At 39.0% G+C, this 21,250-nt stretch overlaps 1 protein-coding gene across 4 annotated transcripts in view; it reads right to left on the bottom strand.

Annotated features, from left to right (window-relative positions):
• LOC149224312 (uncharacterized) overlaps nucleotides 1-16,388 on the bottom strand; it is a 222,851-nt gene extending 206,463 nt beyond the window's left edge. Inside the window, exon 1 of one of the 4 annotated variants that reach the window (XM_089386089.1) lies at nucleotides 15,593-16,388. In XM_089386089.1, the coding sequence (XP_089242215.1) occupies nucleotides 15,593-16,157 (565 nt within the window). In that variant the 5' untranslated portion in view covers nucleotides 16,158-16,388. The remainder of the gene's footprint in view (nucleotides 1-15,592) is intronic. The other 3 variants (XM_089386091.1, XM_089386092.1, XM_089386090.1) reach the window with 3 other exon arrangements.
• Between the last annotated feature and the right edge of the window lie 4,862 nt (nucleotides 16,389-21,250).

The raw sequence follows: 21,250 nt of genomic DNA, 5'->3' as shown, positions 1-21,250 counted from the left end.
AACCGATGCCCTCATCAAGCATTGGGTTCCAAGACTCCCGAAGAGATGTTCACTGGTAAGACACCTAACGTATCTCATTTTAGAATTTTTGGAAGTCCGGTATAATTTCATGTGCTGAAGGAGAAGAGGAATGAATTGGGTGCATCTGGAAAGAAACGAATCTTCATGGGTTATAGCGAAAACACTAAGGGCCATAGAATCTATGTGGCTAGTCAAAGGGAAATCGAGATTAGCCATGATGTCACCTTTGACGAAAATATGGCTCTTAGCAAGGTTGACAATCTTCCTACTCAAAGGGGATCCAAAGACGCTGACACTAGGGAACCAAAGGAAAAGGAAGATGAGACGATGCCCGATGTGGAAGAACCTATGGGTCCTATTAATCCCCCTCCACAAGAGCCTTCCTCTTCTAGGAAGAGGCCTTCATGGCTTAGGGGAACACTTGATGATGCTGAAGGGCACATTGCACCCAGAGGAACCTTCCAGGAAAGTAAGAAGCCGACCAGGTATCAGGGATACTTGACCATCATAAGCACGATCATCCAAAATGAGCCTTCGTCATTCGTTGAAGTTGTCAAGCATCAAATATGGAAGGATGCTATGACTGAGGAATATGAGTCCATCATGAAAAATGATCTCTGGGATGTGGTCCCCAACAATGTTGTAGGAAGCGTCCCCCCCCCCCCGGTTCTAAGGCCCGAAGCGCGTCCCGTGCGGATTTGTACAGGAAGCGTCCCTGGAAGCGCGCTTCCGCCTGTTTTGGACGCTTAGTAGATATATTCACAATTTACTACTTTTGTCATAGATTACTCATTAGACTTGTAGGCTTGTGAATTTGAATTTTGAACCTTTTTTGTCTTGGCGGTGACCGAGTGACATATTTTGTAAACATTATTATTTGAATTTTGGAGATGACAAATGTTGACAGTTGCTCACTTGCTAGATAAATCATAATATGCTCTATGTTTTATGTTTTATAATATGCTTAAATGTTTTATGTTTTATAATATGCTAAAAAATTTGATGTATATTTGTAATCGCTAGAATATAGATGGTTGATGTACATACTAGTAACTACAATGGAATCATGGATGCCATATCTATCTTGATTTATGTAAAAATATGCATGTTTTCATGTCTTCTACAACTAATTTGGTATTTGGGATGTTTGTTTTGAGTATAAATGCAAAAAAATATAAAAATATGTATATATATATATAGCAGACGCTTTGCTTCCTAGATTTTTGGAAAATGACGCTTCCGCGTCCCCGCTTCGTGCAACATTGGTCCCCAGACCCCAGGACAAAGCAGTTGTCACTTCGAAATGGCTTTACAAGATAAAGCATGCAATTGACGGAAATGTGGAAAAGTATAAGGCTCATTTTGTCGCTCGTGGCTTCTCTCAGAAGGAAGGTATAGACTATGATGAGATATTTGCACCTGTTGCCCGATATACCACCATCCGCTCGATCATAGCCCTTGCTGCTTCGCAAGGATGGAACCTACATTAGATGGATCAAAGAGGAGGTCTATGTGGAGCAGCCCGAAGGATTTGAGATTCATGATCGAGAATCTCATGTGTGCAGGTTGAAGAAGGCCTATGGGCTGAAGCAAGCACCCCGAGCGTGGTATGAGAGGATCGATAGCTACTTGATGAAGCTGGGATTCACTAGGAGTGAAGCTGACCCTAACCTTTACTTTAAGGTTGAAGATGACAATCCTCTCATACTGGTGCTATACGTTGACGACCTCTTTCTAACAGGTGCAGACCCTCTCATTCACAAATGTAAGAGGGAGTTGGCTTCTGAATTTGAGATGGATCTAGGACTGATGCACTATTTCCTAGGACTAGAAGTCTGGCAGAAGCCAGGGGAGATTTTCCTATCTCAATGAAAATATGTGGTGAAGATATCGGAGAGATTCGGTATGGTGGATTGCAAGCCCATGACTACCCCGATGGAAACTTCAAGAAGTTAAGTGGTAGTGCTGCCAGACCCGTTTTACGAAATGTTACCGAGTATCGTCAACTCATCGGAGCATTGATGTTCTTGGTGAACTCTCGTCCGGATATATGTTTTGCAGTCAACACGTTGAGTCAATATATGGTTGAGCCTCACCACTCACATTGGATTGGTGCCAAGAATCTGTTGAGATATCTTTGTGGCACAATCATTCATTGGTTGAGATACACTACCAGAGATGTGAGACTACATGGATATACTGATGTTGATTGGGCAGGCAGTGTGATGGACCGAAAGAGCACTTCCCGGTGCTATTTCTCTTTGGGATCTACCTCGATATCCTGGATGAGCAAGAAGCAGAAGTCGATGGCTTTGAGCACCACCGAGGCAGAGTACATTGCTGCTAGTATGGCCTCTTGTGAGGCAATCTGGTTGCGAAAGCTCTTTAGTGAGTTGTTTGGATTTACATTGGATACCATCGTGATCCTGTGTGACAACCAGAGCGGGATTCGTTTATCAAAGAATCCCGTATTTCATGATCGCTCCAAGCATATCGATATCAGGTACCACTATATTCGGGATATGGTGCAGCGGGGAGCAATAAGGCTCCAACATATCAATACAAATGAACAGGTCGTCGACATTTTGACGAAGCCGTTGGGAAAGGTCAAATTCTTGACTTTCCGAGAACGACTTAGTGTCGTTCAGAGACCCTCTTATGAGGGTCGAGTATGATTTATTGAGCTCTGAGAGCTCCAGAGGGGCGCGGGGTACTTCTTGGAGCGACATTTGACCATAGGGGACTCACCATTCCCTGGTGGTGCACTATGTACAGGGTGAAAGGTTCAACCTTCCCCTGTGACACCACGTGGCGACTGTGGAACAGGATGATTAGATATCCTATGGGCCAGGATGATTAGTTCTTCGTGGCGACTGTGGAACAGGATGATTAGTTCTTCGTGGCGACTGTGGAACAGGATGATTAGTTCTTCGTGGCGACTGTGGAACAGGATGATTAGTTCTCCTGTGGGCCAGGATGATTAGTTCTCCGTGGTGATTGTGGAACAAGATGATTAGTTCTCCTGTGGGCCAGGATGATTAGTTCTCCGTGGCGATTGTGGAACAAGATGATTAGTTCTCCTGTGGGCCAGGATGATTAGTTCTCCTGTGGCGATTGTTGGATAGGATGATTCGTTCTCCTGTGGACAGGATGATTAGTTCTCCTGTCAAGGCATCCTACCCATGCAGTTTGGGACTCATGGGAAGTACCTCTCATCTAATCAATGAGTAGGGAAATGGGGTTAGGGACCATTAGTAGTACTATCGATGGACACATCGTTGTATCTACCGTACTCCCTATGCTAGGATGACCTCCATTGATCTGGGATCAATGATACTAATCTGGGATTAGTGAGAGTGGTATGACACACTCTGAGACTGACTTCGGGTCAGTGGAGGATGGTATGATACATCCTCAATCATTTCTTCTTCTTCATAGTTCACGCAGAGAAGAGCAGAGCAAAGCAAGGCCAAGCAGTGCAGGGCAGTGCATTTGATGGTTGGGATAGTAGCGACGGTCAGACGGATTGCAGATGGAGTTCTCCCTAGTTGAGAGGGAGTGTTAAAATTGGCAACTAGGGCCAAACTCCATGTGGGTCACCTCATTTATGGCAGCTGATATTTTTCCTAGATTACTCTTGTTGAGAGGTGTAGGATTGATCTAAAGATCATCCGATTCCGACAAGTATTTATGGAGATATGAATTTATTTGTATTTACTTGACAAATTGTCAAGGTTGACCAGCAGTTAAATGTGTGGCACACATGCCCAGTGAATCACATAAATACAAGAGAGATTGATTCATTTTCTCATCATCTCATCTCACTCATTCTTCTCTCTCTCTCCTTAGCTTTGGGTTATCCAAGGAGCAGCTCACACGTGGGAAGAAGGAGGACGCATTAGGGCAAGTAAGACGTTGAAAGGAGGACGCAGAAGCTGCGGAAGGTCTCTTTGACCTGCGTTGACCAAGCGTTGACTCATCAAGGGTGCAGTTTTGGTGTGGTTGCCTCTCCTAGGCAGGCCACAGATTTTGGTACAAAAATCGAGGCAACCATCCACAGGTTTGACCAGCATTGACTACCCTACAGGTTGACTTCAGTCAACAGCAGTTTGACTGTGTTTTTGGGGTTGTTCAAGGGTTGTTTCTTCACGCTGTTTGAGGGCTAGTTGACCGGAAATTGACCAAGCATATTGGAGGTCAATGTCAACTCGTTTGAGCAAGTTTGACTTTGTTGATCAAGGGTTTGCTACTGCTGATATAAAATTACAAAATTCTGATTTTGTACTATTTCTTTCTGTTGAACTATTGAAGATAAAAGAAGATTTGATCAAAGGGTTTCCCCGCATTGGGTTTGTTCCTTGGCTAGCCGCCACATCTTGTGTCTCTTGTCTTGGCTTGTTTTGTATTGATCGTTTAATGTTTTAACTGCACTTTACTTAATGTATATGTGATTGTTAATCTATGGCTAATAAGAAGAAAAGAAGTAAACTGCTCTAAGCATAGAACATACCATAATTTAACAATGATTTCTCTAGGAGTGAGGGCTAAGAATGAGGTCTTCAGTCAATTCCGGGAGTTTAAGGCTCTCATGGAAAATCAGACAGGAAAGAAGATCATGTTCTTAAAGTTGGATAATGGAGGTGAGTATACCTCCAATAACTTCAAAGATTTCTACAAGGCAGTAGGGATCAAGAGGGAGGTGACAATACCTTATAATCCACAGCATAATGGAGTTGCTAAGAGGAAGAACTAGTAGATAATTGGAGCTACCAAGGTGATGATTCATGACCAGGATCTACCATGTTTCTTTGGGCAGAGGCATGCAATACGACAGTGGATGTGCAAAGCAGAAGTCCTCATAAGGTCTTGGGGGGACAAGACGCCAAAGGAGGCTTTCTTTGGAGTGAAGCCAAACATTAGCCACTTTCACATTTTTAGTTATCCAATATATGTTCAGGTACTAGCAGACAAGAGGATAAAGTTGGAACCCTTAGCATCGAGCAAACAAGGGCATAGCGAGACTTCAAAGGCATATAGGATTTTCATTCCAAAGCAGAGGAAGACCATAGTGAGGAGGGATGTTAGGTTCAAGGAGAGCTTGTCATCGATGAAGTCTCATGAGATGCCACCAACAGTGATAGAGGACAAGGAGCAGGAGGCTTTAAAGGTAAAGTAGTATGCAAAGACTTCAACTGCAAAGAGTCAACCTTCAAGTGGTGAGCAGTCAGTAGTTCTTCCCAATTTTGTCAAGAGACACGGGTGGTTTGAGAAGACATTAAGGGATGCTCAGGAGCATGTGGAGGCTCCTAGGAGCACATTCAAGGAGAGTAGGCATCCAAAGACATTTTTGAACTACATGGCACTGACGAGTCACGTCCTTGAAGAGGCAACAAACCAGGAAGTTTGAAGGAGAGCCATGGTAGAGGATAATGCATGGGATATTGTGCCAGGAGAGGAAGCCAATTTCAGGTGGCTCTTCAAGAAGTACCTCCCTCAATAAGAGGGAGCGTTGATGTTTGTAGCTTGGGTAGGTACTTTTGCACAAACCTATGTGTTTGGGCAGGCAAAGGCTGCCTAATACACCCTTAACCTTAGCTGTTGGCATTATGAGACAAGTGTTGTCCTTGATGGCAACTCACACAGATGATAGATCATAGTGCAGCAGATCAATAGCAAAGAATTGATGATCAGACTACAAAGAATGAAGAAAGAAGAGTATATAAACAGGTTCACTATATACCAAGTACGGTATACACGTAGGTTCACTATATACCAAGTCGCATATACACAAGTTCGCTATACCAAGTAGGGTATACACGCAGGTTCACTATATACCAAGTCACGTATGCGCAGGTTCACTATATACCAAGTAGGGTATACACGCAATTTCATGCACGGAAAAGCGCGTACATGTCGGAAAGCTTATTTTTGGGTCCGTGGTATTTAGACCTATGGTTTTGGTCCGTGGTATTGCACCCATAAGTGTTGATCCCAAGTATTGGGTCGATGGTATTGTTTTATTATGGTTTTGGTCCGTGGTATTGAGCAAGGCCTAAGACTATAAAAGGAGAGGAAGATCATTAGGCAAGTGTATCAAGAAAGTCTTGAATATCTGATGAAGTATGAGATCCAGTATGCAGGTTATGGGTTGATGATGCATTTCTTGATCTGAGCTAAGGAGGGATCTCACCGGTTGATGGAGAACAAGATCTAAGGAGAGATCGGGATCAAATGGTTTGAAATGAACTATCTTTATATGGTTGATTATGCTTATTCTAGATCTGCATACTGACGCATGTAATATAAATGTTATGAGTATGACTGATGTCTAGTACAGCTGCAAAGTTATAAGAAAATATTTTTAGATCTGTACGCGGGTTGGCCTTGGAAAAAGCGCGTATGTACGCGGGTTTGATTCATCATAGTAGCGTATACCATTTGAGCTATGATGTCTGAAGTTACAGGTGGTTCTGACTGTTGATGAGTTCTGATGATGTCAATATTCTACATATCTTGGTTGGTTGCTTGTGTATTGACGGATGAGAACCAATATGGATCGGGATCATAATGACTCATATTTATGTGATCTGATAGACTAGATCTAGGTGCTAACACATATATTATCCTTGTATATGTAATGATCTAGTTATGACTTAAGTCAGGAAGTGTAGCAAAGTTATGAATAAGTGATTAATGACATATACGCCGGTTCATCTTAATGAAGTTGCGTATACACGCAGTGATTCAGAGATTGATGATGCTAGTAGTGATTGTTTTGAGCTTCAATGATAGTTATGGGTCCAGTATGAAAATTTGATGAAACGTGGCCTTCAGATTATAGTGTTGTGCTTCAGGAGTATCCAGTCTGAAAATGTATGAAACGTGGTACCCGGAGGAGAGAAGATTGTAGGCCGGCGCCTACGTACTAGTATCTTAGCTAGTACAAGAGCAAAGGGGGTTGGAGCTCCCTTCTAGGAGAGTCTGGAGAACGAGAGAAGGTTGTAGCCTTCTGCAGGTTGTAGCCTGCGTGCTGGTAAAGGACTGCACCAGTACATTGTAAAAGAAGTTTCTTAATAAAGGAAGATAGAAACGAATTGCAGCAGGTGGTTTTCACCCACATTGGGTTTCCACCTTATATCATGGTGTTCATGTGTGTTGCTTATGTGTGTTGATCTATCTGTTTTACTGCTACTGTTGACTGTTAATATGGCTAATAATGTTCCGATGCATCCATTGAAGATCACATAACTGAATCATGAGTTTAATGGTTATACGCTAGTTACAATAGACACAATCGTGTATATACGCGAGTATACTTAACTGAAGTAGCGTATATGAATCTGAGTATGAAAATGAAAAGTTTTATTGATTAGATAATACTGATTCACCACCCCTCTCAGTGTTATTTCCAACAATTGGTATCTAAGCAGGTCCTTTGGTAGAGGCTTGATCGCTTAAAGGAAATCCGTGGAACAATGGGAAAGAAGCTTAAGAAGAAAGCACATAAGCGGAAGAAGACATCTCAGAAGGACTATGACAGTGGGAGAATCGATTGGGGATTAGGTATAAGAAGCTCTTCAGATTCAGAATCAAATTCAGAATCATTTCAGAATGAAGATGAACTATCAGGTATGAATTTGCTATCCTCTGATGTTCCTGCTATCTATCCATTTGGAAAAGATGAAAGTGATAGTGAAACAACTGAATTTGCTCTGATGGGTGAACAAGAAAGATATCAAATTGAGGCAGAATTTAAAAGTCTGACAAACAAAATTAGAACTCAAGAAAAACTTTTGAACATAAAGGATGGTGCCTTCAAAGAAGCTGCTACTAGACTAAAGACTCAACGAGAGTTATTCAAGGACAAATATCAAAAGTTGCAGGATGAAGTAACATATCTAAGAAATGAAGTCGTTGAAAAGAACACAACAATCAAGGAGCTCAGAGATCGATCCAGTTATTATGAAAGTCTTGAAGCTACGACCCTCTCGCTAAAGGAAGAACTTGAAGAAACAAAGAAGCAGAATAAAGATCTACTCCAAGCTATTGAAAAACAGGAAAACAAAGCTATCAACTTAAAATCTCAGCTGGAATGTGCCTTCAAAATTCGTCAAATGCAGCAGGATGTGAATGAAGAACAAGAAAAGGAGATTCTCAAACTAAGGCAACAAATGGAAGAGGAAAGAAATGCTAAAGAAAACATGAAGAAACAATGTCTGGAAAAGGAAGAACAACTTCAAGTTGAGGTAAATATCTTGAAAGGTAAATTAGAAGAAAAGGATAAGTTCTTACGATTTCAAGATAATACTAAAGTCTTGGATGATAATAGTCAAAGGTCTCCTGCTATGAAAACTGGTCTTTGTTTTCATGAATCTATTGAAGGTGAATCTAGTTCACAAAGTAAGACAAGGGACTCTACTGCAAAAGCTGAAATACTCAATAAGGAGATGAAAGGTCAATCTCATCATCAACCATGGAAAGAAACTCTTCAAAGAAAATCTTTTACTTCTCCTATGAATAATGTTGAATGTTACGTATGTCATAATCTTGGACATGTTGCAGCTAGATGTAGAAGAAGAAGGGTTCAAGACCATCATGCAGAAAGATCATCACATTCAAGGTACTTTAATGGATATTGCTTTGCTTGCAATATGTTTGGTCACAGAGCTGTTGATTGCTATAGAAGAAATATGAAACATGCAAGATGTTACACATGTAACAAGCTTGGACATATAGCTAAGGAATGCAGGAACAAAGTATGGGCACCATACAAAAAGGAGAAAACATCATCATCACACTTGAAGATGTGGAAGAAGAAAGAAGTACAGTCAGAAAGAGGCAGCACAGCACAACATACAGACATAACAGAATCAGAGGGAGCTGGAAGTGTAAAACTTCAATGTCCTGAATCTCATACGCAAGTTTCTTAAAGGGAAGTCACGTATATACGCGAGTTGGATACTGCACAGTCGCGTATATGATTATCTGAAGAAATGCAGTAGGGACAGGTTCAGGCAAAGGATTTGTTATGTTTCAGTCCATTATTTTCTCTGTTTGATAATGTTTACAGTGTGTTGAGGATGTGTGGAAATGTCTTGATACTTGTTTAGAAGGGTTTGATCCTAACTTGATGATGATGTCTTGATGCTTATTGCTGATATATGCATGATCAGATCTAACAGTAAACAGATGGCTCAGGTTGAGGGGGAGCATATGCCTTTAATAATGCATTGTTGGCATTATGGTTAATAGCCTTGGTGATGATGTTTATATGGCTAAATGATATATCTTGCTATGATGTGGTTGTGAGTTGTCTATGATAAAATCTCATATGATTCTTGGGGTTACATAATAGATGTTCAGATCAGATTTATGGTTGATTCTTTGATGGTGCATATATGGTGCTTACATGGTGATCTTCATAAGGATAAGGAGAAGTACAAAGCTTGAATACACATCTTCCCCACTTGATGATGAGTCACTCATATGCTGTTGTCGTCATATGCATAAAGATCATACAGTTATGATGCAGGCACTCAGGTGGATAAGGATTGTTGATATCAAGAAGCTTTGTCAAATGAGCTTGAGCTCAAGATACATAGTGCTGATACATGGATGACTACTCAAAGTTGCTTTGTTGGAGACATGATGATGAGTTCTTATCTATATGATGATAGGTTGATACTTACATATGATGAATTGATGCAGACATACCTTGTTATAGGTTGATGACTCATACTCTACAGGACATTTACAGGTTGCTGATCTGGAAGTGGTTGTACGTGAGTTCTATGAGTAGTATCCGCGTATATACGCTTGTTTCTGTGGATACAGTCGTGTATATGTTAATTTGGAGGTTTGATGGATATCAGTAGGGACAGGCTCTGGTTGAAGTTTGTCTGATTTGGGTCTGAAAGAGACCATCTAGCACAGGTTCAGGGGGAGCAGATTAACTTCTAATAATGCATTGTTAGCATTATCTTAGAAGCTTTTGGTTCTAGTTCACAACTGTTGTTGGTTTCAGGTGGAACAGAGGCAGAGGAAGAACAGAAGGAAATCTTGGTTGCTGATCAGAATGGTGATTGACAGATGCTATTGCTATCAGTTATTGATGACTTTCATAAGTTTTGTTCTAGATATTTCATCTCTATGTCATGTATCTTTTTTGTGGTATCTCTTTTATGGTGTCAAGGTCATGTAACGGCCTATCTTGGTTTCCCCACTATGCCTGGGATGAACATGTAATGAACTTGATTGTCATATGTATTTTTCTGATGTATCCCCACTTGGTTGGGTGATGGATGTATGTATTGAGTCTTTTGGTGATAGGAAGGTCTTTTATGATGTATAAGTCATGGTTCTTCTTGAAGAACATCTTTTGCAGATCTTGCCTACAGTCAGGGGGAGCATGAACAGCACAATTCAGCAAGAGCAGAGCTTCAGCATGTACTCAGAGGGTGCATGGACAGATTGGTACACCTTGGCATATACAAAGGGGGAGCATATTCAGAGATTTCAGCAGGTACTCAGGGGGAGTATGGACAACAGAATGTTTATCAAGGAAAGAGAATATCTTGGTTCGCCCTTTGCCCTTGATGTCAAAGGGGGAGAGTGATTTGGTGTTGTTGCCATCAAGTCCAAAGGGGGAGATTGTTGGCATTATGATGCATATGTTGTACTTGATGGCAACCCTCTCATAGAAGAACATCTCACTTACATATAACTAGATCAATCTACAGATGTGACTAAATGCATGGGATGCAGGACAGCTCAAAGGAATAAGAAGATCAAGTTCTAAGTATGACAAGTTAGCTTTGCCATCAAGTCCAAAGGGGGAGATTGTTGGCATTATGAGACAAGTGTTGTCCTTGATGGCAACTCACACAGATGGTAGATCATAGTGCAGCAGATCAGTAGCAAAGAATTGATGATCAGACTACAAAGAATGAAGAAAAAAGAGTATCTACGCAAGTTCACTATATACCAAGTAGGGTATACACGTAGGTTCACTATATACCAAGTCGCGTATACGCAGGTTCGCTATATACCAAGTAGGGTATACACGCAGGTTCACTATATACCAAGTCGCGTATACGCAGGTTCACTATATACCAAGTAGGGTATACACGCAGTTTCATGCACGGAAAAGCGCGTACATGTCGGAAAGCTTATTTTTGGGTCCGTGGTATTGCACCCATAAGTGTTGATCCCAAGTATTGGGTCGATGGTATTATTTTATTATGGTTTTGGTCCGTGGTATTGAGCAAGGCCTAAGACTATAAAAGGAGAGGAAGATCATTAGGCAAGTGTATCAAGAAAGTCTTGAATATCTTATGAAGTATGAGATCCATTATGCAGGTTATGGGTTGATGATGCATTTCTTGATCTAAGCTAAGGAGGGATCTCACCAGTTGATGGAGAACAAGATCTAAGGAGAGATCGGGATCAAATGGTTTGAAATGAACTATCTTTATATGGTTGATTATGCTTATTCTAGATCTGCATACTGACGCATGTAATATAAATGTTATGAGTATGACTGATGTCTGGTACAACTGCAAAGTTATAAGAAAATATTTTTAGATCTGTACGCAGGTTGGCCTTGGAAAAAGTGCGTATGTACACGGGTTTGATTCATCATAGTAGCGTATACCATTTGAGCTATGATGTCTGAAGTTACAGGTGGTTCTGACTGTTGATGAGTTCTGATGATGTCAGTATTCTGCATATCTTGGTTGGTTGCTTATGTATTGATGGATGAGAACAATATGGATCAGGATCATAATGACTCATATTTATGTGACTGATAGACTAGATCTAGGTGCTAACACATATATTATCGGTGTATATGTAATGATCTAGTTATGTCTGAAGTCAGGAAGTGCAGCAAAGTTATGAATAACTGATTAATGACATATACGCCGGTTCATCTTGATGCAGTTGCGTATACACGCAGTGATTCAGAGATTGATTATGCTAGTAGTGATTGTTTTGAGCTTCAATGATAGTTATGGGTCCAGCATGAAAATTTGATGAAACGTGGCCTTCAGATTATAGTGTTGTGCTTCAGGAGTGTCCAGTCTGAAAATGTATGAAACGTGGTACCCGGAGGAGAGAAGATTGTAGGCCGGCACCTACGTACTAGTATCTTAGCTAGTACAAGAGCAAAGGGGATTGGAGCTCCCTTCCAGGAGAGTCTGGAGAACGAGAGAAGGTTGTAGCCTTCTGCAGGTTGTAGCCTGCGTGCTGGTAAAGGACTACACCAGTACATTGTAAAAGAAGTTTCTTAATAAAGGAAGATAGAAACGAATTGCAGCAGGTGGTTTTCACCCACATTGGGTTTCCATCTTATATCATGGTGTTCATGTGTGTTGCTTATGTGTGTTGATCTATCTGTTTTACTGCTACTGTTGACTGCTAATATGGCTAATAATGTTCTGATGCATCCATTGAAGATCACATAACTGAATCATGAGTTTAATGGTTATACGCTAGTTACAATAGACACAGTCGCGTATATACGTGGGTATACTTAATTGAAGTAGCGTATATGAATCTGAGTATGAAAATGAAAAGTTTTATTGATTAGATAATACTGATTCACCCCCCCTCTCAGTATTATTTCCAACAATTACTATGTGATTAAAGTAATTTCTTTTATAAGACAAAATTGAGTTAATCTAATGAAATGCAAAGGTTTTTGCATTAGTGAATTAGATGTAATCTCAACCATCAACCTCAAGTGATGTTAAGATCTAATCTCAACTATCAATCACTTTGAAGATTAGGGTTGGCGATTCGATCATAACTCAAGTCTATAAAAGAAGGGCGAGGCTAAGGGAGAAGACACAACAACACAATGAGTGAGCACAAGATTTGAGAGATCTCAATGACTAGATCAAGGAGTTTCATCAAAGTGTGTCGGGTCCAAGGAAGGTGCAAGGTATAGCAAAGAAAATCCAAATCAACCAAGACATATCAGGCACAAATCTAGGGCTTGATCAGCTAGATCAGATCCATATTTATTGATGTATATATTTTCCTCAGTTTGGACCATTTTCCTAGTAAAGGAGCCCGAGTAGGCTTTGAACATTTTAATGAAGAACTGATTTAATTGGGCAAAACATTTATGTGTAATTTATGTTAAGATCACACCCCATGCTTTTATTTAGTAGATCTGTGATAAATCTACTAGGAATTAAATTACCAAGTTGACGGGTTTAAAATTGAATAGTGAGAGATCTGGTTAACACTACCCCTAAAGGTTGCAAGCCTCTCAGCTATGAAAAGACGAGGACAACAGTGTTGTCTGAAGGGAGGACTCAGATCGAAGCTAGACTTCATGGTATTGAATATATTTAGAGAGACTCTAGGGTCTTTGTTGTCTGAGATGGTTGGACAGATGTCAACCATCACCCTTTTGTCAATATTTTGGTTTATAGCACAAAAAGAGTTAAGTTCTTAAAATGCAATGATACTAAAGGAAAGTTGGTCCAGATCTAATGGGTCTCTTCAAAGAGGAAACAGGGGGCATTGAAAGGTAAAACGTGATCCAAGTTGTTCCAAATAGTGCCTCAAACATTGTGCTCGCTAGGGGTTTAATTGGAGATGAATACCCAACAAATTTTTGGACTCCTCATGTTAGGCATTGCATCAACCTCCTCCTTAAATACATTGCATGGGTTGGCAAAACTATAACTGAAACAAAGATCAATAGCAATTTATGGGAAATACACCAACCTCCAGCTTCTTCAAGACTAGATTTGCATCTACATTCATTATGTTACAATACCCCATCAAATTTCATCAATCTCTGAGGGAGATGGTAGTGTCAGTTGATTGGCAGAGGTGAAAGGGGTTTCATATTGAAGATGGTACACAAGTTGAGGAAATTATTATTGGCTATTCTTATGAGGACTTTTGGAGGATAGTGGAGGATAGTGTTACCCATATTACACCTATCATTTCCACCCTTTGCATGTTTGATGGTAATCATCCATGCTTAAGGGATGTCTAGAGAGTATGGATCAAATGAAAGAGAAGCTTCGTGACATAATATAAAATGACAATTCTAGGATCAACAGGGAAACCAGAAATGATGTGTGGGATCATAGTCTTATAGAGTGGAATATGCTACACACCCCTCTGCATTCAATAGTGTTCCTATCAACCCCAAATGGTTTCACAAGAAATCATCTTCATATGTAGAGGTGATGTTGAATTGGAACACCTTCATGCAGGTGTTATGATCATGATGATCACAGTGCTTTACGACTTGATCACACTGCTTTACAACTTGAGTTGGCAAAGTTCTTGAGATCAGATGAACACTTTGTTGTGCATATAACAGAGAATAACTTGGACCCATAGACTTCTGGATGAAATATATTACATGGGCTACCTTGCTTCACTAGTTGGCAATCTGTTTGCTTTCATAGGTATGATCAATAAACATTGAACAATACCTTCAATGCATTCTATAGTTTAAACAGTTTTATTTTAATTTGCATTTTGGAATTGTTTTTTCAAGCTTTCAAATATCAACTGTTAAATTTTAATTACATAATGTTAATTTTATTGAACAGATGACTAGAGATTGAATATGTTTTTATCCATTAAGTAAAGAGGAATCGCTTAGGCACACAAAAGGTAGATGGTTTGGTGTTTGTACACTCAAATCTACACCTACGATCTCAACGGCAACTAGAGTACCGAACGGGACTCACTAGGATGTGGGATTTTGGCAATTCACGGGACAATGGGGATGATGAGCCTCCACCTAGGTTTTTCGAGACAATGCTGAAGACATGCTAAATGACACTAGGTAGCCTACTGACCGAAGTTGTGGCACTGTAAGTAGCTCAAGCTCAGCAACCATTCTAGCAAATAAACCTGACAATCTAGAGGATTAAATTTATTTGCATTTTGCATGGGAGTTGTCAGAAGCTCTTGAGATATGTTTGTCTCTTTTTTAGCATATGACTGATTGGATAAGTGTTTGGACTTACTTTCAGCGTAGCAGCAAAGGAAATGTGATCTTTTTTATTGATTTCCCATAACTGAATTTGTTTATTTTCTTCAAACTAGTTTTATCCATGCTTATATTTATTTATTTTCTTCAAACAATTATGTCCCTGCTTGGCTTTCAATTACAACATTTTAAATGTTTAAATTGCACTATCTACAATATGCAATGTTTATTCTGCCTCCTCTGCTCGGTAATTTTTTGTATATACAATATTACATTGAATATTTTTTGTATAACTGCGTATGCGTTTCTTCTCTGTGAAACCTTCGAATGACATTTCTCGTAGAGTTCCCATTTCTGATATCTGGCAACTTAGCTACTATCAACCTAACTCAGCTACAAGATTATGTTGTAACCACACCGACTGGTGCCAAGTGATAAAATGGGGGCAGCAGAGTGTGGTTATGGGTTAACTTATATTTTGAATGAATATACACACCAAATGCGAAATATTGTACTCAATTTCAAAAATATATTAATATCCCCATCTCAAGCAAATAAAAGCACATCTGAAAATCCTCGGAAAGGCATGAAGAAGCTTACCTGGTACACAGCGTCGGACTACGGCGTCAAGAATTCTTGGAAGAGAGTGGTTCAAGGCAGGAAGGCAGTTTATGAAGACAACATCCAAGGGAGGCAAAGAAGAGGGCATGCCCACAATGTCCCCTTGCCTGCATTTCACACTGTCATGCTTCTCCTTTATATTAGCCAACTCCAGCAAGGAATAGTGCATCACTGATAGAACACAGGGAGTGGTCATGCAGACGTAATCCACAAACTTTTGGGTTCCCAAGCAGACCACTACTCTGGAGTCCTGCTCAACCTGTGCTGCATCCACTACCCTCTTCATCTTTCCATTGGAGCTGTTTTTCTCCAGAAATGACCAGTCTCTTTCCATGATTTCGAAGTCAGCAGAATCTGAGAGAGTGGCCCTCGGTGTTGTTTTGATACTGCAAGATAAGAAGGCCGGTACCTTGCTTCTGAATTGAAGGCCATTCAGTCGAATTGGAGTGAAGAAATTTTGAGGAAGTATAGGGGTGAGTTTGGCTGTTTGAGTTTTGATGTTGAGAGCAATCAGATGTGATTGTATGCCCATGAGAGAATGCATTCTGGGTATGTGTTATCAAAACGTAAGTAGAAGCCCTAGATTGTAATGTAATGTTGGGAGGCTATGTTATCCAAAACACAAATAGGAGCAGGCCTAGATTGTTCGTGTTGGGAAGCTAGCTTGTTGATGACTTTGGGCACATTCGTCATATGAGAATTTAAAGAGTATATCCTGTTAATTCATATACAAAATGAAATTGTTTTGGAACTTCGTTTTTCTAAATTGAAATATTTAAATAAGTTCAGTATACGAAGGATAAAAAATGTGATATAGTGGGAAAAATTGTTTATAACAAATGGATGAAAAATGTAATATAGTTGGAAAATTTGTTTATAACAAATAAAAGCGGCTTTGCTTTACCAATCAGCTAGGGTTTGTACGATTGTCACTTAGATATTATGTTTGAGATATTTTTTTGTATTTGATAAGGTTTGTAGATTTGTCACTTGATGTTATGTTTTAGTTATAATTGTGTTGTTTTTTTGAAAGGTTAGGTTCTGTGAGATAATTTAATTTAATTGATAAGTGTTATAATTTATTCGGTTATGTTTTGGTTGTTTTCCAAATATAATTGCGTTGTTTTTTTGAAAGGTTCTGTTTTATGTGAAAGATTAATTCAATTAATAAGTGTTGTAATTTATTTGGTTATGTTTTAGTTATTTTTAAAAATATAATTATGTTGTTATTTATGTTCTATTTATTTTTTATATATAATTGTGTTGTTATTTTGACAGATTATGTTTTATTTAGTTTCTAAATATAATTGTGTTGTTATTTTGAAAGATTGTGTTGTTATTTTTTTTAAGTTATATTTTATTTATTTTCTAAGTATAATTGTGTTGTTATTTTGAAAGATTATGTTTTATTTAGTTTCTAAATATAATTGTGTTGTTATTTTGAAAGATTATGTTTTATATGAAAATAATTTAATTAATAAGTATTGTAATTTATTTATGAATTACTTTTAAGGGGGTTAGTTTAGTTGGTCGAGTTTCCGTTGCTAAGTACCTCGTCACTTTGGAGGTCATGGGTCAAATCTCCTCGACACTCTTGGGGTTAGGCCTTACTTGTTTGGCTAGCGGGTAGATCCTTTTGGGTTGATCTCCCTCGATTTTTCCTGTGGATGTAGCTGTCACTGAGTGTCCGTGAACCACCCTTAAAAAAATAAAAAATAAATTATGAATTACCTTTGAGGGTTAGTTTAATTAGTCGACACTTTGCTATTGAGAGGTCATGTGGTCAATTATCTTTAATGCTTTTGGGATTTGTCCATGTTTCAATGAAAGTAGTGGTCACCATATAGAATAAAAAAACTTATCCATGAATTTAATGAATGAATTTAAGTTTTCAAATTCATGTTATATTATAGTTTGTAATATTTATATTAAGAAAATACTTTCAGTAGTAATCACAGAGGAGAAGTTCGAGCCGTCGGGTGTGGTTCGAAGACAAGATGAAGGGGCAGATCTTGGCATTAGATTAAATAGAGAGCAATGTAGAGACCCTTTAATAGCTATAATAAATGGCTAGTTTTTGAAAAATAATATTTTAATATATAACATCAATTACTAAGATCAAATTATATTAAATAAAATCAAATATTAATTTATGGTTTGATATATAGTTAAATAATTAGATTAAAATAAGAATAAAAATTCAAAGTCAAACTTAAAACAAGGAGTTAAGGCCCTAAAAAATTAATGAAGTGACCACCCTAATAATAAATTATTTTATTTCAATGACATAATCAAAATATAAAATAAAATAAAAAATGAATAAACAATGTAAATTGTCAGGCCAGGGTAACTCCAGAATAGGCAGAAGAAAATTGATTGCATAATTCATTAGCTAACTATCATTTATATACAGAAATAGGACGGATCAGTTCATCTTCTTGATGACTGATCGCGTTCCAGTTCACCCATCCGTTGAGGATTAGGTGTCAACATTCCCCCCCTTAATCTGAAGGGATGTTGGTGAGTCCAAGCATCGTTCTGAATCTTTCAAGCTTTTCTCTTCCAAGCGCTTTGGTGAAGATGTCTGCAATTTGCTCGTTTGTGGAACAATGACGGAGATGGATTGTTTTGGCCTCAACATGATGTCGGATCAGATGATATTTAGTATTGATGTGCTTAGTACGATCATGGAACTTTGGGTTCTTGGCCAACTTTATTGCAGAGGTGTTATCAATCATGAGTGGAGTTGATTGTATTTGTTTTACCTGCAAATCTTCAAGAATTTTCCTGAGCCACACAATTTCTTTCGTTGCTTCAGCTGCTGCCACATATTCTGCTTCTGTTGTGGAATCTGTTGGTACTGATTGTTTGCGTGATCTCCAGGAGACAGCTCCTGATCCAAGACTCATAGCATATCCTGAAGTAGATACCCCAGTTTCTTTGTCTCCATCGAAGTTTGAATCAGAGTATCCAATCAAGTTGAAGTCGTCCACCTGTGTATACTTGATTCCAAGGTCTTGAGTTCCCTTCAAGTACCTTAGAACTCTTTTTGCGGCAGACCAATGTCCCTCACAAGGCTTTTGCATAAACCTGGAGAGGATTCCAACAGCAAATGAAATGTCTGGTCTGGTAGTAGTGAGATAGATGAGACTTCATACAAGCTGTCTATACTTTGTTGCATCCTCAAATTCCTTTCCTTCAATAGATGTGAGCTTCAAGTTTTGTTCCATTGGAGTAGAAAGAGGATTGCACTCTGTCATGCCAAATCTGTTCAACAAATCTCCAATGTATTTCTTTTGAGAAAGAAATATGGATTTTGGATGTTGGGTTACTTCAATGCCAAGATAGTAATGAACATAGCCAAAATCAGTCATTTCAAAAAAATTTCCTAATTCTTTCTTTATGGATGCAATATAGCTTTCATTGTTCCCTGTCATTAAAAGATCATCTACATATACCACAAGATATACAACTGTTTTGCCAACTTTCTTGACAAATAAAGTTGCATCATCAAGATCAAAATGATTGAAGTTGAGTTTCAGAAGATGCTCAGTTAGTTTTTCATACCAGGCTCGGGGTGCTTGTTTGAGGCCATACAAGGACTTCACAAGTTTGCATACTTTATGTTCATGTCCTTTCACAGCAAGTCCTTCAGGCTTGGACATAAAAACATTCTCTTTTAGATCTCCATTCAAGAATGCAGTTTTTACATCCATTTGATGGACTTTCCAACCGTTCTGAGCAGCTAGTGCAAAGAGTGTCCGGATGGTGGCCCATTTTGCTGTGGGGGCAAAAGTTTCCTCATAATCGACCCCTTCCTTCTGTGCAAAACCTTTTGCCACAAGCCTAGCTTTGTGCTTGTCAAGTGAGCCATCAGCTTTGTATTTGTTCTTGTAGACCCACTTGCAGCCAATTGGTTTGGTTCCAAATGGAGGATCAACCAACTTCCAAGTGCCATTCTTTATGAGGGCATCATACTCCTTCTGCATCGCTTCTTTCCATTCATCATGAGAAGCAGCTTCTTTGAAGGAAGTTGGTTCAAAATCTGTAGACAAGTTCAATTCACAATCATAAGTAACATCCATATCAACAGGTGAATTAGAGTTATCTACATCACCTCCATCTTGTCGGTTTGTATTTCTGGTTCCTGTTTTTCCAATTTCATCAGGATGAACACTTTCAAGTGTCTTTGTCAGCCATTTTGGGGGACCTTTCTGAGATGGTCCAGGCTGCTCTGTTGATTGAGTTGGGACTGAATCAAGATTGAGTCTCCCAATTCTATCAATTACATCACTTAAAGCATCATCTGTTGTTGGAGTTTCATGCAAGGGAGATTGTTCTTCAGAAGAAGATTCCACATGTTGTTCTAGTATAGGAATCCCCCCTTCAAGATGTGGAATCTGATTATCAAACTCTTGAAATGATTTCGGTTTTGTGAATCTATCCAAGCGATCAAGTTGCCACTCAACAACACTGTCAGATTTGGATGATTCAAGAAAAATGACATCTCTAGATACAACAAACTTTTTATTTACTTCATCATAGAGACGGTATGCTTTAGATGTGTTTGAATACCCCAGGAAGATACACTTACGACTTCTAGAACCAAGTTTGTTTCTATGTACCTTTGGTATTAAAGCATAACAGGTGGAACCAAAGATCCTGAGATGTTTTACCAAAGGAACATGTCCATACCACAATTCATAAGGAGTCTTGTTTCTTATAGCACTAGATGGACATCTATTCTTTATATATGCAGCACATAGAACAGCATCAGCCCAAAACATTATCTTTACACTTTTGAAGAAAAGCATGGATCGTACCATATTCAAAATTGTTCTGTTCATTCTTTCAGCTACACCATTCTGTTGAAGATTATAAGGCACAGTTGTTTGATGTTTAATCCCATGTTGGCGAAGATAGTGTTCAAATTCATTTGATGTATATTCTTTTCCATTATCAGTGCGAATAGACCCAATATGAGATTGTGCATCATTTTCAATCCACTTATGGAAATTCTTGAATGTTTGAAAAGCATCAGATTTGTTCTTCAATAAATAAACCCAACACATTCTGGTGTAATCATCAATAAATGTCATGATATATTTATTTCCATTTGCAGAAGGAACAGGCATTGGACCACATAAATCTGAATGAATGAGTTCAAGCTTCCTATGTGCTCTTGAATGTGAATCATGAAAAGACTGTTTGCTATGCTTTCCTAGAATGCAAGCATCACATTGCTTATGTTTTCTAGGAATTGTAGGCAAACCAGCAACACCATTTTTCTTCAACAAGCGGAGACTATCATAGTTTAAATGTCCAAATCTAGCATGCCATAATAAACTTGATGGAAGTGTACCTTCTTCATGATGAGAAATATATGAGAAATGTTGTGCATGAGCAGAGGTTCCTTGCAGTTTAAGAAGTCTTTCTTCTTCTATACCCCTCATGACAAGTGAGTGCTCAGATGCCTTTCTTACCTCAAGCTTTCCATCAAACATGTGAATGGAGTGACCTTGCTGGCGGATGTGGACCAGGGACAGCAAGTTTCTCTTGAGCTGTGGGAGATATAGAACATGATCCAAAAGAAAGTCTGGAAGACCAGGCAGTTTAAGCCTGATTGTGCCAAGCCCT

The sequence above is a fragment of the Pinus tabuliformis genome, chromosome Q (assembly GCF_031772625.1).
Source record: "Pinus tabuliformis cultivar Carrire ecotype Pingquan chromosome Q, CPIR1, whole genome shotgun sequence".
Classification (NCBI taxonomy): domain Eukaryota; kingdom Viridiplantae; phylum Streptophyta; class Pinopsida; order Pinales; family Pinaceae; genus Pinus; species Pinus tabuliformis.
The sequence above is the reverse complement of the archived record's forward strand: the minus strand, read 5'-3'. Positions and strand labels throughout refer to the sequence as shown.